The sequence below is a fragment of the Miniopterus schreibersii genome, assembly GCF_964146895.1.
Source record: "Miniopterus schreibersii genome assembly, chromosome: 3".
NCBI lineage: Eukaryota > Metazoa > Chordata > Mammalia > Chiroptera > Miniopteridae > Miniopterus > Miniopterus schreibersii.
Window position 1 is genome coordinate 62,540,896 of NC_138103.1, and position 16,880 is coordinate 62,557,775.

The following is a 16,880-nucleotide window of genomic DNA, read 5'->3' on the forward strand; positions in this document are numbered from 1 at the left end:
AAAAGAAATTCCTTCATTTAATTACTTGTTTTATTAAATTTGTATTATTTCATCCATTTTAAATTCTAGAACTTAAAGCTTGTCTTTAAAACTTTTGGAGTATGTTGATCTGATCTGAAGCCCTGGTTTTGCTGCTTGCCAATAATATAACTGTGGACAAATTAACAAATTGCTTATGTATTAAACCTCAGTTTCTTATAATTAAAAAGAATTAGTAATAGCCTCATAGTATTGTTGTGAGCATTGAGTGGAATAATAAATATAAAGAGCTTAGCACAATTCCTGGCACAAATAGACTGTCTCACAAGTGTTTACTGTTGTTAATATCATGCTTGTTATTATTAGACACCCTCATCATATGTTATTTCTCTATCAGAGTGAAGATATTTTATAGAACGAAGGATGTGTGCCAGAATTTTTTGTTAAGTCTGAACAGAGTACATTTAACACGTTAAAAATATGAAAATAATATCAACAAGATGTATAAGTTTTTTCCTGATATTAAAGGTTTATGGAATGCAGTGATTATTCCCCGTTGATGCCCTTGTTGGTCATACCAGGACTGATAAAAGCGTTTTAAATGTTAGAGATCTGACTTCTTCTAAAAGACAGACTTTTGAAAGGCATGATGTTGATCAGTATTTCTATAGGGTTATGCTATATTTTTAAATGACTAGAAACACAGAAAGACTTGTCAGTTCTGATATTCTAAGAGAAGCAACAGAAAGTAAAATTTTGAAGAGAATGGTTTCCTGTGATAAAACATGGTATCTCCAGTGAGATTTAGAAACTCAGAATTAAAGTTCAGAATATAAAACTAACCACTTGGAGGCTTATTGAAGCAAGAACTTCACACTCACAATTGAAGATAACGTTGATTAGTCATATACTCGGTCCTCCTCATTCATGTTTTGTTTTTTGTTTTTTCTGTCTAAGAATGTCTTTTTTATTAAGTTTATTGGCGTGACATTGGTTAATAAAATTATGTAGGTTTCAAGTGTACAACTTTATGACACATCATCTGTACAGTGCATTGTGTGCCCACCACCCAAAGTCGAATCTTCTTCCTTCGCCATATATTTGACCCCCTTTACCCATTACTGCCCCCCAACCCCTTCCCTCTGGTAACCACCCTACTGTTGTTGGTGTCTATGAGTTTCTGTTTGTTTTTCTTGTTTTTTGTTTGTTTGTCTGTTTTTCTTGTTTATTTATTTTCAGTTTTATATCCCACATATGAGTGAAATCATGGTTCTTGACTTTTTCTGCCGGACTTATTTCACGTCTTGATAACTTTTGACAGAGTGGGCCTTTGTTTCTTCTTGAAACTCTCCTCATGCTTTCTGGAACATTGGTCTTGGCCCCTCTTAATTTCATACCTATTCACTTTCTGTTTCTTTTCCTACCTCTTTGTTGGTATTTCTAAATAATTATATATTTGATCTTTTTTTATCTTCTCACTCTTTGAAGTCTTTCCATTCTTATGACTTTATCACTGATGATTCCTCAAATTATCCAATCTAAACCCTTTTCCTTCTATTCCTTCAGTAAATATTATTCTGAGCCAAGTGGCAAAAATAGGTTCCACACGCTCTCAGATTTTGTTTTCAGAGAAGAAAACAAGCCGTGATCATATTTACGCTCTTCGAAAGTGAGGCACGAGACCCTGCAAAAGCGCATGAAAAGCCTTTACCTGCCCTGCGCGCTCAAGCTCAGGGAGGCAGGGAGGAGCCAACAGAGGGAGCAGAAAGAGCAAATGGTGGTGTGGTTGTGAGATTGGTTATATTGAGCAAATAAGTACATCGATTAAGCAAATATGGAAAAAATACTGAACATCATTAGAGCTGGTTTCTCCCTGTTGGAGAAAATGGAGGCATAGGAAGGATGGAGGCTAAAAATAGTTCTGAGGTATTGGATTGGAACTGGAGGCGTCGAATCGGCATTGGAGAGTGAATTTTTGGTATGTGTATACACTGTACAGAGAGAGGAGGGATTTCAGTCCTGGATGTAGATGTGTGTGCATATACACATATGCATGTAGGCTTTCAAGCTTAGAGTCTACTGAGGGGGCCTGAAAGCAGTTCATCCAGCTAGTAATTCACACTCCTGAGAACCCAGATCCCGAGACCTGCACCCCGTTCCTCATCCTCACTAGGGGGAGTCAGAGCCCTTTGGGGAAAAGACTGATTCCAGAGCTAGGCCAGGAAAAGTATGAGATGAACCGGGAACATCGGCCAATAAGGAAATGCTCAAAATATGATGAACATTTATGAATATTAAGGTAAATGATGATAGTAATAGGTTACAACCCATATAATAGGAACCCATAAGTCTATACTAAGTAAATAAGAAAAAAGGAAAGCTTACCCCTACAGTTGGAATACCAACTTATAAGCCTAGAAAGAGTCCATTTGGCAACTATCATAGTGCTTGGGAGTTGTCAGTGGATGCTAAGGCTGGTGGGTTGATAAACGATGATGAGGAGTAGGATATTGACAATCTTGGAATAGCTCTAATACTAAAAGTAATCAGTGTTACCAGGGGGAAACAGAATTATGGTATAGAAACAATCAGATGATAAAAGTCAGTATCACCAATAGTGGGATCAGTCAACATTATGTGCTCTCTAATGTAATCACTGAGAAGAGCATAGCACCATGTATGGGGTGGAGTATTCCTGATAATATATATATTAGCTTTGTCTAGGGCAGGAGGAGACATCAGATCATCCTGTAGAATTTAACACTCATTCTCTGTGAAACTGTTGAGGACATGATAGGGAAAGGCTAAGGAATTATTACTGCTTGGAAGAGCATGAAGAAGCATGACAACTAAATGCAACATGAGTTCATTAAGGACCTGGTCCCAGAAAGAAAAGAGAAACATTGTGGAGACAAATGGCAGAGTCCGAATGACGCCCGTGGCTTGGATGGTAGTGTTGTATCACTGTGGATTTCCTGTCTTGAGGAGCTATGTTGTGGTTATGTAAGAGAACAACATCCTTGTGTAGAGAACTACACTCTGCAGTACTTAAGGGTGATGGAGGCGTAGTATCTGCAACTTGCTGTGAACTGGTTCTGAAAAAGACTTAAGGAGAAAAACAGAGAAAGAGGAGGAGAGAGGGCCAAGGGGCAGATGTGAAATGTTTATAGTGGGGCAATCTTTGCCAGGTTATATGGAAATCTTTGTACTATTTGTGCAATTTTTCTGTAAGTTTGAACTTTAAAAAAACACTTATACATGTTTTAAAGTAAATAGAAGGAAAATTTATCCAGGCTGGGTTTGTGGGAAGGAATTTTGTTAGGAAGGGATCCCTAAACTGGGACCTAAAATATGTCAGCAACAGGCACTCACGGGTCTGTGAGCTCCTTGAGAGGAGAGATAGTTTAGTTTTAGTTTTATTTTTTATTTTTTATTGTTGACAATTAGATATTATTGCTGATTGAATGCATGAAATGAAAAAAATGAAAGAAATTTGGTGTGGCTGGAAGTTAGAATGTCAGTGTGGCAATGGCAAGAAATTAGTCTGGAAAGGTAAATAGGAAATAGATCCTCCTGTAGGAACTCAATAAATATGTATTAAGTGTGTTTGTAAGCAAAAAAAAAACAACAAAATTCAAGTAATTATAAAAATGGCTTGAGAAATGGCAGCTCTCTACTGTATCCCAAGTGATCTAGATAATAAATTCTTTAAGATTAAATTTCTTTGAAATACTTGAAATTTTTAACTAATTGGATAAGATTTATCCTGCTTTAAGTTAAATTAATGCATCTTTATAAATTCTTGCCAACTGTCAGGATTATGTACGTATGTGTCTATATACATACTTCTTATGAGCAACGGGCTTAAACCACCTGTAGCTTCCTTAGGCTCTGGGAGCTGCTCGGACAGCTGCAGAGCCGGGCGGCTCCGTGTGCATCCAGCGTCGCGCCCGCATAAATAGGCCGTCTGTTAATCTCCTTCTTTCGTTCTAGTCCTGTCAATACAACCAAATGGTTTGAACCTAATTTCAGTATTATTTTTATTAATAGTTTCTTAGGGAAAATGTGACTACAAAAAAATATACTCATTCACCCCTTGGCGTTTTAATACCGCTGCTCTTGCAATCCCAGATGAATAAAACAATCTTTAGAAACAGAGCTTATATTTAAGAAGGAAAATCACTTATCTCAGTACCCTTAGTAAATTAATTTGGAGCAGAGGCATTATGCTACTTAAGAAGATGTAGGACAATTTTTTGCCTAGATATTTGTTCCCCCAAATTACCTATTTTGTTTGCCACAAAATTGGGCAAAAGAGAATAATTTTAGAACTAAGAACTTATATTAGATATATAGACCTATAAAATTTATATATGAATGTGAAATATAACAGATCTTACAAAATACTGAAATGCATTCTGTAATTATAGGAATTTTAAAAGAATTGTTAAAGCCCTTATTTTATAAATATTTACAATATTGCTTTTTTATTTTGTTTTACTAAATATGCTAGGCACTTGGAGGTGTCCCAGGAAGTCAGCCATTACTTCCCAGTGGGATGGACCCAACTCGGCAACAAGGTGACTATGTCAAAGTAAAAGTGAAATAGGTGTGCAGAATCTCAAAGGAGATCTTTTATTCTCTTAAGGAGTTTTTTATTTGAATAAATCTTCCATAATTATACCAACTGCATTTTTGCAGATAGCATGGCCAGGTGATTTATATTTTTAGCTAACTCTTAATTGTACATAATGACAGTGATGACATAAGAAACAGAATAATTAAGTACCAAGCAGAGAGGAGACTACTAGCCTCTGGTGTAGCACCATGCTCATTACATAGCTAATACCTCCCTGTTTTTTATTTTAGGACATCCAAATATGGGTGGGCCAATGCAGAGAATGACGCCTCCGAGAGGAATGGTGCCCTTAGGACCACAGGTAAATAATCAGAGAGCAGATGCTAAATTTTTCGCCTTTATTTTATGCAAAAATAGTCTGTTATTTCCTAGCTTTTGTTGTATGCATTAAAGGCTTGATATAATATGGTTGTTAGGCTCTTGAAAACATAATGTCTGTGACATGTACAAATTGATATAGCAACGAACCATATTTATAGGTGCTGTCACACGTCTGTTCAGTACATTTGAGAAAATACATTATAGTAATTATTATAAAAAGATAACTATTACCCTTTTGTTGGTTATATTGAGGAAATATAAAAATTTTATAGAAAATTATTATAGAAGATAGCAATCATGTAAGTTAAATGATTAAAAATATTAAATAGAATAAGCAGTGTAAAATATATTTCTGTCTTTTGGAGAATGTCATTGACAATTTATTTTACACTACCATATTTCTTTAGAGAATATGGAAATAATAGAGAATCATTTAAAAATAACCATTAAAAATTGATCTTGCTGGACAAGCATAATGCTGTCAGTATACATCAGATGCTAGCTTACTTTTCTATCAAAATTTCCCAGAAGTATACACTGAGGTCAAATCTATCCTGGCTGTCAGTGACATTTTTTAAGTGTACTCTTCCAGAATTTCATTTATTTTTACCAAAATATATTTTTGTCTCCCTTGGGAAAATAGCATGGGGTAGAAATTAACTTTATAATGTTATATTTCAAAGAAACTAATCCAATATCCAGAATTTAAAATTTCTACCTCATGGATCAGAGGTTAGCATGTCATAACACTGGTTAAAAGAATGAATTAATTTATTTTATTTTTCCTTTCCAAGAACAGCATTAGTGACAGTTTTAGGAGCTTGTTTCATGTATCTACTTTTAAAAAATTAAATTAATATTTTGTTGTGTGCGCAAAGGAGTCAGAGAATTAGAATCTAACCCCAGATGATGTGGCTTAGGCCAAGGAGTTTCTAACATATAATAATGTATATATTAACTATATTGAAACACGAAGTTCATATAACCTAATTTTTCAGAAATACCGTATTACATGGGGAAAAACACTATATAAATAACACTCAGAAAAATAATTTCTTTCATTCAGTCTCAGTCTTATGTCTTAGTCTTAAGATCTTATAATACTCTTAATTTTGATATCTAAATTATTTTTCCCTGTTTCTACTCATTAGAGATAATAATTTATGTGACCAACCATCATTAAGCTATTAATAGCAATTAGAATTCATAAGATCTATAGGATATTTCATTGACTGAATATACAGAAGTCTTTAATAAACTAACTAACTAATGAACTAAGCCAACCAATTTGGCTACACAGAACTTGAAGGCTTTTTTTCTACCTAATTATTTTCATAATTAGATATATTTTAAACATACATCAAAACTTCATGCCTATAATTTAATAGTCTTCATTCAGTTCACTTATTTTTCAGGTAGCTGCTCTTTAACCTTTTGTCATTCCTAGACCAATATTTTTAACATTTTAAAAACTAGAGTCAGTTTTGCAGTATCTGAAAGACATACCACTGCTTACCTAGGTTATATGAACACTTAGATTTCATTTGAAAATGCAGAAATAAAAAGTATACTGGTCTATGTTTTGTTTTCTGAATAGCTGTATGTTTGTTTTGTTAAGTTAAAAACACAAAGTAAGATAACATATTTCTGGTGAGTAATCTCTTATTGATCAGTTTTAATAAGTAAGTTTATCATACAAGTGTGGATTCTTTCTTTGCATATTGAAACCCAAAGAGAGTAGTTTATTTCTTCTATTTGGATTGGTATCCTTGCTATCTATTTCTATATAACTTGAGGGAAATAAAGTGTTTTGTGTGAGTTTACCTCAGAAACCAGAAATACCTCTACACACTTTGTAAAATCACAGCATATAAAGTGTAGAAGGCTAAAGAAAGTATTTATACATATTATGTACTTAAATGAAAACAGGAATCATATGAATGATACAATAGGTAAAAAGTGAGGTAAAATCATTTGGAATGGGGAATTTTTGTGAGATATTTACTCATAACACCTGGTTATGAGTAAACTGTGAAATTTTTAGTAAAGGTTAGCTGTGTTTCTTGAAAGAAAATAGGAAAACAACTTTCATAACAGACATTTAATCATTCAGATGCCACCTGAGAGTGGAATGCACCTGCTATTTGTAGCTAAATTATAGAAGCAGTCTCTGGAATATTGTCTCTGGCTTTATACTCAAACAAAATATACATCCTGTTCTTATCATAGATATTTCCATTATTTTATATATATTTTTTTTTATTGTCTTAGAGAGAGGAAGGGAGAGTGGGAGAGAGAGATAGAAACATCAGTGATGAGAGAGTCATTGATCGGCTGCCTCCTGCACGCCCCCTGCTGGAGATCGAGCCTGCAACCCGGGCATGGGCCCTGACTGGGAATCAAACCTTGATCTCCTGGATCCTAGGTCGATGCTCAACCACTGAGCCATGCCGGCCAACTCCATTATTTTTTGAGCTTAAGATCTATGTAGTGAAGAGGGACAGTTTTTATCTATTGGATCAATTTACTTAGTAGAACAAAGAAATATATGTTGTCTAGTGATTCTTAGATAATGCCAATTTAGGCAAAATCCACCTATAGGACAATAGTAAACATGCAATTAATATTTATTGCATGGATGAAGAAATTAAAGTTTGTTCTAAATCCTGGCATACTTTCCCCACCTATTAATCTGTTTTAAATCTAAGTTTAGTGGTAATATGTGATTTTTAAAATTGATATCATATCTTTTCAATAGAAAAGTAAAATTGTCTATTTAATCAAGAAAAATGTCTTCCCTAATACCAAATTTAAAGTCATTTTTCTACTTGCTTTTGTGCTAAGATATACTTAGCTTGCCTGTGTTCTTATGCTCTGAGGGTGTCCTATAATAACATAAAAATTCATCAAGACCACCCAACTATTTCTAGCCCTGTAGAAATCTAAAGGATAAATGAGTTACACGCAAAGGAAAACATACCATGATTTCCAACTCAGATACTTGAGGTGGAGACGTGGCAAGATGGAAATATGCGATCGGCTCTCATGTAAGGAGAGAGTAAACGGATTTCTGTATTTCCAAATATAAGATGGGAGGTAGGATTCAGTTCAGGATAAAGAAGACATTTCTAGAAATTAAACTGCCCAGTCGTGGAAAACCTCTTTGTAAACTTTCCAGGCAGAGCCTGAAGTGCCGTTTTGTCAGGAACATTGCATTGGGAGCGAGACTGAGCCAGATGGAATTGTATAGCTGCCATCAACTTGAAAATTCAGTGATTCTAAATTAGCTCTTTCTATTCTGCCTTGGTTGATACCACTTGGAAAGCCAGTTGTTGTTCTTTCTTATATTCCTGTTTTCCTTTTGCTTCAGATTATTTACAAAATGTAAATATTTTATAAAGCTACCAAATTCTGTATCTGATCATTTCTCCCTCATTCCCTGTGACTCTTGAGCACTGGGTGCAGAAAGGGGAGGAAAACAGACTCGCCCTCGCGGGCGCCTCGGTTAGCGGGAGGTGCGGAAGCGAAAGGGGAGCTGCTGTGCGGCAGGCAAAGCCTAGGGGAGAAAGACGCGCTGTGGGGAGTGCGCGAGCAGCTGAGGAATCCCGCTGGGTCGGGTCGGGTCGGGCCGAGAGGAGCTGTGAGACGGGGCCTCACTGAAGGCTGGCTCCTTAATGGGGACAAGAAGGAGCTCCAGCTAGACCTTTGGAGCCCCGGGTAGCATGCTCTTTACACACCAAGTACTGTCGTAGGTGTTTCATTGGCTTCAGTTAAACTCTCGCAAGCCTATGAGGGGAAAGGTATGATCACTTCACCGATGAGGAAATTAAGGTTGAGCGGATCTTTGCGACAATCACTGGCCCAAGGTCACACATGCAGAAGGAGGACCAGAGGAAACGGGGCAGGGGCAGCAGAGACCCAAACCAGCATCTGTGTAGGTCCAGACCTGTCAGGAAGACGAATGTTTTCCTTGATAATACAAAACACAGATCTTCTAAGGCCAGAACTGAGGGGAGACACTCCTCGTGAAGCACTGCTGTTACCCTTGGCCGTTCAGACCGTGCTCCCGGGGCATTCTGCTGAGTCTGCTGACACTGTTGCCGCCTCCCCCACGCTTCGTCCACAAGTTAAGGGAAATGGCTGTTCTTTTAACCAGTGACTCGAAATGTAGACAGAAACCACTCTACTACCCTATAAGCCACAAAACCAGGATGTTTAAATAAGATTTCCTGAAAGTAAAACATAAAATAGCACATGAGTAAATTATTTATGAACTGTGGCTTACCCTCTGGAGTTAACAGACTTCCCTTATTGAGCATTTCCCTGTCATCTTAGCACCTGCTACACGGAAGGCCACAGCACACGAGTTAACATGAGTGTAAATTTGTATTGCTTGTTTCTGAACCACAGCTATTCAGTAGGTTGCAGGATGCAGTTGGAATGAGGGGAAGAAGGTAAGAATTACAGGCAATGAGGGCAGGAAACATGGGCTGGGCCGATCTGTGAATAACCTCATAGAGCCATGCTGAGGAGACTAGTCTTTATTTGATAGGCAGTGTGGTCATCGTGGCTTTTAAGTGACCTGAAGAAGACTAAGTTTTAGAAGCAGGGTTCCAGAGGGTAGTATGGAGAATAGATTGGGAGGGGCACGCGCTGAGGCAGAGACCAGCGCAGACAGTAGAGTAGTCTCAGTGGCTGGCGCGCAGTAGTGACACGGAGAGCCCTGCTTCAAGAGCCACTGCACGCGGAGCACCCAGAGACTGACTCGCCGAGAGAAAAGGAAGACGCGTCACAGCTCCTAGAGGTTCTTGGCCGGGACGGCGTGTGAAGGTCATGCTGCGGGACTGAGGAGGCAGCGTGAGGGAGTCAGGAGAGACCGGTCAGGGTTCTTTCAGTCGCGTTGAGCATAACGTGGTACCCAGATGGAAACAAGTCATGCGAAGGTCAACATATTCCTAACAGAGTGAACTAATGATAGCAGATAAAATTACCCATAAATGTGCATTTATTGAAATAATAATTATCATTAGAATATTCAAAAATGCTATTGCTAGAACATTGAAGAAAGCACCACTTAAAGAGTTTGCAAAATAAAAGGAGCCAGCAAAGGAAACTGAGAAAGAGTAGTCAGGAAACTTTGAAGGAGTAGTGGTGTCAGAAAGCCATGCATGAAAGTGGTTGATGGTGACGAAATATATCTACATGATAATGTTACACTTAACCTTTTGGCCCTATGGAAACTAAAGTAAGCTACTGTGGTGTGCATGTTAAAACATTAAAATATTTTTATCATTTGAATACACGTACCAGATATTGACAGAAACCTATTGAATCATGTAATGTATACATACATATTCTGAGTTTACCTTAGTTTTCACATATTTTTGTACATTTGTATTAGTGCATTTCTGTGTTGAATATATTGTGAACTGAAGTTTGCGTTCAACTTTCTTATGTTGGGTTCACCTGGAGATTTTTTTTCAGACTTTATGTAAATGTTCTGCATCTGACAATTTCAAACATGTTGACTAAGTCTTTTCTTTAAAAACAGTCTTGAAATTCGTGAAATGTTTTATTTTTAAAAGTTCACTGTTGTACAGATATTAGGAAATTAATAAAGATATATTAAATATCACTGCAACTATACATTAATCATTTAACATGCTACAATGATCTTACATATTTACATAGTTTTTTAAAGACACAAACCAAAGTAGTTGTTAAAATAGAAGCGAAAGTACAAGAGTGGACCCTTCAGAGAATGAATTGCACAGGCCTTATCCAGTCAGGAGTTGTGTAGGGAAATCATTAACCTGCTCTCCTTTCTTTCCCCCCTCCTCTTTGGTTTTGTTTTTTTGTTTTGTGGTAGTCTGACCCTTGGTTATCATTACAGAACTATGGAGGTGCAATGAGACCCCCACTGAATGCTTTAGGTGGCCCTGGAATGCCTGGAATGAACATGTAAGCAACACGCTGTATTATCCTATTTTCCGTCTCGGAAGTCACGCTTGTCTGTAAAACGGTTCGAGCTCTTCAGTCTCGGGGTAGCGTAAAAATGGACTACACGTGAGCGGTGGTGTCGGCTTCATTTCAGAACATATTCGCTGTGGTTTTCTTCCTTCCATTGCAACCTTTAATTTTTTTCCCATTTTCAGATGCCAGAAATGCCAACTTTTAGCCTGTTTCTTTTTATATTTTATTGTCATAAAAAGGAGTTTTTTATAAATAAGCACACTGTCTCCAAGTCGTCTATACGAAAGTGTGAAGAGATGCTGCCGCCAGCATCACGTCTTAACTACAGAAGTGAACAACTGAACGTTGGTAACTTCGTTTTGCTAGGTACCGAGGGATTCCTAAGGGTGGCGATTTTAGCTCTTCTCCATGTGTCTTTACTTTTGCTTTGTTGGGCCCACTCTCAACACAGGAAGAATTCTCTCTGGTAGTATCTTCTATATTTGAGAATTTCCATGGTATAGGATGAATTCCCTTTTGAAAACTCAAGATGTACTTAGATGAGGAATAGAGTTTGGGTTGTTTTTTATTGCTGTTTTCTGAAAAGGCCTTTCAAGCCCAAAGACAGTAGGTTGTTTCTTTCAGCCACTATAATGAAGTTGGTTAGGGAATTATTATTTCTTTTGTATTATCTAAGTTGCCCTCAAAGTTCCATGCCAGGTGCTTGTTAGTGACTTTATTTCACTAGAGGATCAATTCCAGGACGTGGCTTACACACATGACGAAGATGTTTACTCTAGGGTGCTGGGTAGTCTCCTCTAATCTAGTTTCCATCCGTCCATGTTTTGGTCACTTACATGTCAAATTAAACAACTCTGCCATCATTTAATGGCACCGAAGATATACTGTGAGATAAGCTCTTTTGATGTACACAGGGATTTTCATGGAAAGCAGTTTTGCCCAAAATAGAAAATAGGTTAATAGGTGGGTATCAGCCAGACTGAAAACTAAGAGAACAAGGGAAAAAGTAGGTCAATGTCTCCTATCACATCTTTTCACTTTTAAAGTAAAAATGGATAATAGACATGAAGTCTAACTTTTCTTAAGTTCCTCAAAGGCTTAGCCTTTATTAATGGTTGCTACAAAAAGGAGTGAGTGATATTTTGTGCTGATATCAAAGCTGGAGCTCTTACCAGTAGGATTTAGATATGTATATAAAATTTACCTACCTAAGAGTCTGACTTTAAAATGCAATAGCTTTAAGGAGTATACATTTTAAATACCATGATCAATCCAGAATTATCATTAAGCATTAAGAATGTATCTAATATCACTTTATATATTACTCTTCATTATAATTAAACACATATAATCATGAGAAGGAAATAACTGCGTAAGTTGTCTAGTTCCTTTATTACTTGCACTTAAATAGATATATATGGGTACATTTAATTCCCTAGATTACAGAAACTAAAAATATGGCTGAAAATTTAAATGTAATTATTTTTGTTTTGTCGGGTTTCTCATTTAAATATACCCAGGTACTTTAAAATATTTTTATTATATAGTATTTTACTACTTATATAATTTTTGGTGTTTAAAGATCCTTTAAGCCTTACTATCTCAGATTTCCATTATTTGTTAGTATTGACTTTTATTTGGTGCCCTATGTGATTTTCAGTTTTCTGTAAATTAGGATTCCTTCAAGGACAGTGAAAATGTAAATATGTACATGTTTACACTTGTGAACATGTCCCTCTAACAGGGAAAGTTCTGATGTATGGAAGATCAAACCAGAGAGAATAATTTTTATATTAATACTGGCCCCAAAAAAGCAAAAGTGAATTTAAAGAGACATTTAAAAAACATATTATTATCTCCACTGTACCCAATAGGGTAAACTTTATTGAAATTTATTTCATAATTTATTATCTTTCAAACGAAGTAGATCTTACTGTGTTACAGCAAATAAGTATTTCTTACTGGTATTTGTGGCTTTCTTCATATAACTTTTTTACGTGTTGGGTAACCTAAAATGAAAGGAAATGGCATTATAATACTATTAGCTTAAACTACAATTTTAACAGTCTAAGATACTTGAGTGTTGGATCGGGAGGGACCTGCTAGAGAATCATTATCTGGATGGGTTTTCTTTAGCTTTATCACTTTTTCTTATTTGCCAGGAAAGTTTAATGACAATGAAAAATACCAAACCCTCGCCACTAAAGTAATTAAATACTGTATTTTAACTAGTAATTTTATCTCTTTATTGAAGAATAAACCATTTGGAATAGAATTTGAATAATTTTGTTATTAAAAAATATCGGTCGCCTCCAAAAAATGGTTATTCTGATATAATTTTTACATTTCATGCTCTAAACTTAGGGTAAATTATATATAGTATCATCTAAAAATTAAATGATGTATACTTTTATTGGTTCTATAACTAGTATATCTTTAGAAGTAAAAACTTAATGTCAATTTCAGTAATTTGAAGTAGAATTTACAAACCACAGCCACAGTGTAAATGTTTTCAAATGCATTACAGATTGTTTTTAAAAGAAACTATATTTTTAAGTTAATTATATTTTTACAAATTTCCAAAGAATTTAGGACTCAGCATTAAAGCACATCTAATGCAATGTTGTATATCTTGGTATTTTATAGAAACTAGGGACGAAGTATTTCAAAGGATCTAGACCTTCTTGTTCTAGGTCATATCTTACAGAATCATAAAGTTTGTGTAGTTATTTTCTGGAAATAAAATGACTGTGAATTACAAAAGAAAAGAGGATTTTTCTCCAGGGTAATCACTGGTTGCTTTGATTTCATCATATCCATACACTCTTACCAAGAAACACAGACTTCTTTTAAATTCCATTTTTCTCTTGATTTTTAAATGAAGCTAACCTTTATTCTACTTCAAACTATATTTATATAGCAGTTTTCATTTGAAATAATGCCTATGTTATACTTCGTAGGTTATTTTCTTGATGACACTGGTTGCCCTCAAAAGTAGTAGTAATTACTGAGCTTAGTGGTTGTTCTAATAGAACTACTCACTACTATAACACCTACTTTGTTTAGCACTTTTATGAAACTTAAAATGTTTTCAAATATAGTGGCAGATTTGGGGAACTTTAGTTTATCCATTTGAATTCTTAACCAATTATATTAAAATGCAATATAATATGAAATACATAGTGTGCTGAGATTAGATTATTATTTGTCAAATAATTGAAATGCACGAAAAGTATTTTGTTACTTATAATAAATTTAACATTTAACATTTAATTTAAAGTTATTTTAATTGTTATTTAATTAAGTAAAATGTTTAACATTTAATTTAGCATGTTAATGTAAAAAACAAATTTTAAAATAACATAAAATATTTTACTATTTTCAATATATTTTATTCATAGTTTTTATTTAAACATAAAATATGATATAATGGTATACAAATTTTTTGTCATTATGTGGATATAGTACATTTTTATGTTGTTTTAAGATAAATATTTCTCAATTTCTATATTGTATTTTATTTAGCATCAAACAAATCATATGGATTAACAACAAACAAGTCAAATGTTTTACCTGAACAACATATATCCTATGTTTTACCTCAGTTTCTGTCCGTTAGGACATTTAATCCTATATGAAAAATCATCTTCCTAAAGTGTTCCAGTAATTAATTATAAAATCTTCATCGTCACCACCGCCATGATCTAGAGAAGCAGCAGTTTCCTGAGACAGCACAAGTTCCCCGCCCTCTGTGCGCAGTGCTTGGACCAAGCCCCTCTGGCATCTTATTTTCCCTTCTCTCCCTCGAGCAGAGCTGGGAGCAGTCACACTGGGCCTCCTAGTGGAGCCCAGGGGCAGAATTTGCAAGCCCTTCGCTGTTTACATCGCCGAGGAATCCCACAATAAAAACCAGTTCTCAATATTCTGAGCAAAAATGGATAGTACAGCCAACTTGGACAGCATCTAGCTAACATTTAGAACTCTAGGTTTAAGATCCCTACAGTAAGAATAAGGGGACTTTTTTTTTAGTTAAATATTTTCACTGTGGTTAGAAGGAAAGGGGAATTTTGAGTGACCCTAACTGCAGAGGACTGGCTGACAGTCGTCTACTTTTTACCAGGCTGTATTTATTCAGGTATACGTAATATTAAAGCACGAGAGCAAGGGGCCTTTCCGACTTAATTAGGCATTAACTTTGTTTTGAACTTTCATGTTCTTTTAAGCTATGGAATGTAAATCATTCTCCTTCACCCTAAAATTAAGTAACATATTGACATACATTGGCACAGGTTACCTCCTATTTTTCCCAAGATTTACTCTGGCCACTGTGTTCTAACAATTATTACAACAAAAAATAGGATTCCCTTGTTTACTAGTAACTAAAGTGTCAATATCACTGAAAGATAGATTGATATATAAATGTATAACGTAATGTGTGATAATCTGCGATTTTTTTGAACAGAGAACAAATTTAGATACCTTTAATGTACATTTGTTTGTAGCTTAAAAAGAACAATCGTTTTTATACATTAGATATTTTACACATAATATTATTTTCATTTTGAATGAGATGAGATAGTGGGGGTACTTATATTGATGTCATAAGATTATACTTTATAGTATTTATTTCATAATTAGTACTTTTTACTCCAATAGTGTGTTTTTATAAAGATTTAGGTATATGTATATATTTACTGCTATGGGTGATTATGACTTTTAGTGGTTATTACAATAACAACTTATAATACCTGGGCTTATTAAAAGTAGTTTGATTTGGAAAGAAAATTGTTTTGTGAAATGATATTTTTTTTTCATAATTTACAATCCCTATATTTTTTTGTTGTTCTCAGGAAAAGTAAAAAATGTTCTTAGCTAACACACTAGAAAAAAAAAGAAAAAGCTGTGAAAATAAGTATAAAGAGAGTAATTTCATTGTTGAACTAGAACTTCATGGTTACTACATTGTAAATGTTCGTATTTTATGATTTGTTATTGCTTATTGTGAGACATTAAAAGCATAAGTTAAAATTTTATTTAACATATTGTCTTGTAGGGGTCCAGGTGGTGGTAGACCTTGGCCAAACCCAACAAATGCCAATTCAGTGAGTATTTTTTAATGATCTTTGCACTTATTTGCATTTAATAACAAAAATCTTTGCTTTTGAAACACCTGCAGTTGATTATATTAATCTTTTTAAAAAAGTAATCATTCAGCGTGGCCAGTGTGGCTCAGTGGTTGGGCATCGACCTATGATCCAGGAGATCCCCATTTAATTCCCGGTCAGGACACATGCCCAGGTTGCGGGTTCAATCCCCAATAAGGGGCATACGAAAGAGAGCAAATCGATGACTTTCTCATCATTGATGTTTCCCCCTCTCTCCCTCCCCCTTCCTCTCTCTGAAATTAATAAAGATATATATTTTTTAAAAGTAAACATTCAAAAATGCGTATCTTGTATATATCCTTTTAAATATTCATAACTAATTATTTCACTTCTAGGTCTGTGTAAACAGGCAATCTATGTAGATTAACAGACCTTCAAAAATAAAGATAGAAGTGTGATTTAAGTATATTACAGTAACATATTTATCATAAAATGATTTATTATAAAATGATTTGATCTTCTAAAATAATTCTATAATCACTAAGTTGTCAGATGAGGTCAATCTCAATCAGAGTTATTAGGATTATATGTTCTATACTAGTTACACCTACGTTTGCTTTCTTTCCGCCCCAGGAGGCAAGTATCCATTTGCCTTGGGCCTGTGGGCTTACAACCTTAAATTAATATGATTTTCATTTAATGATCCTGGAGATGTTTTTCCTTCTTGACTTTGAAGTCTTGTGTTCTTCATTATGTGAGCGAGGTGTGCTCTGTCCGTATGGGTAGTGTGTGCACTGCACAAAGGTGCCTGAATCAAGGTAGTCAGTAAGGAGCTGAAGTCCAGCTTATGAAGTCTGTGAATA

General features: G+C 35.2%; 1 protein-coding gene across 14 annotated transcripts in view; it reads left to right on the top strand.

Moving 5' to 3' along the window:
* Nucleotides 1-16,880, top strand: part of SSBP2 (single stranded DNA binding protein 2) — a 238,143-nt gene that overhangs the window by 189,309 nt on the left and 31,954 nt on the right. For all 14 annotated transcript variants that reach the window (XM_081132885.1, XM_081132886.1, XM_081132877.1 and 11 more), the window contains 4 exons: nucleotides 4,493-4,559; nucleotides 4,849-4,919; nucleotides 10,833-10,900; nucleotides 15,966-16,014. In XM_081132885.1, the coding sequence (XP_080989011.1) occupies nucleotides 4,493-4,559; nucleotides 4,849-4,919; nucleotides 10,833-10,900; nucleotides 15,966-16,014 (255 nt within the window). The remainder of the gene's footprint in view (nucleotides 1-4,492; nucleotides 4,560-4,848; nucleotides 4,920-10,832; nucleotides 10,901-15,965; nucleotides 16,015-16,880) is intronic.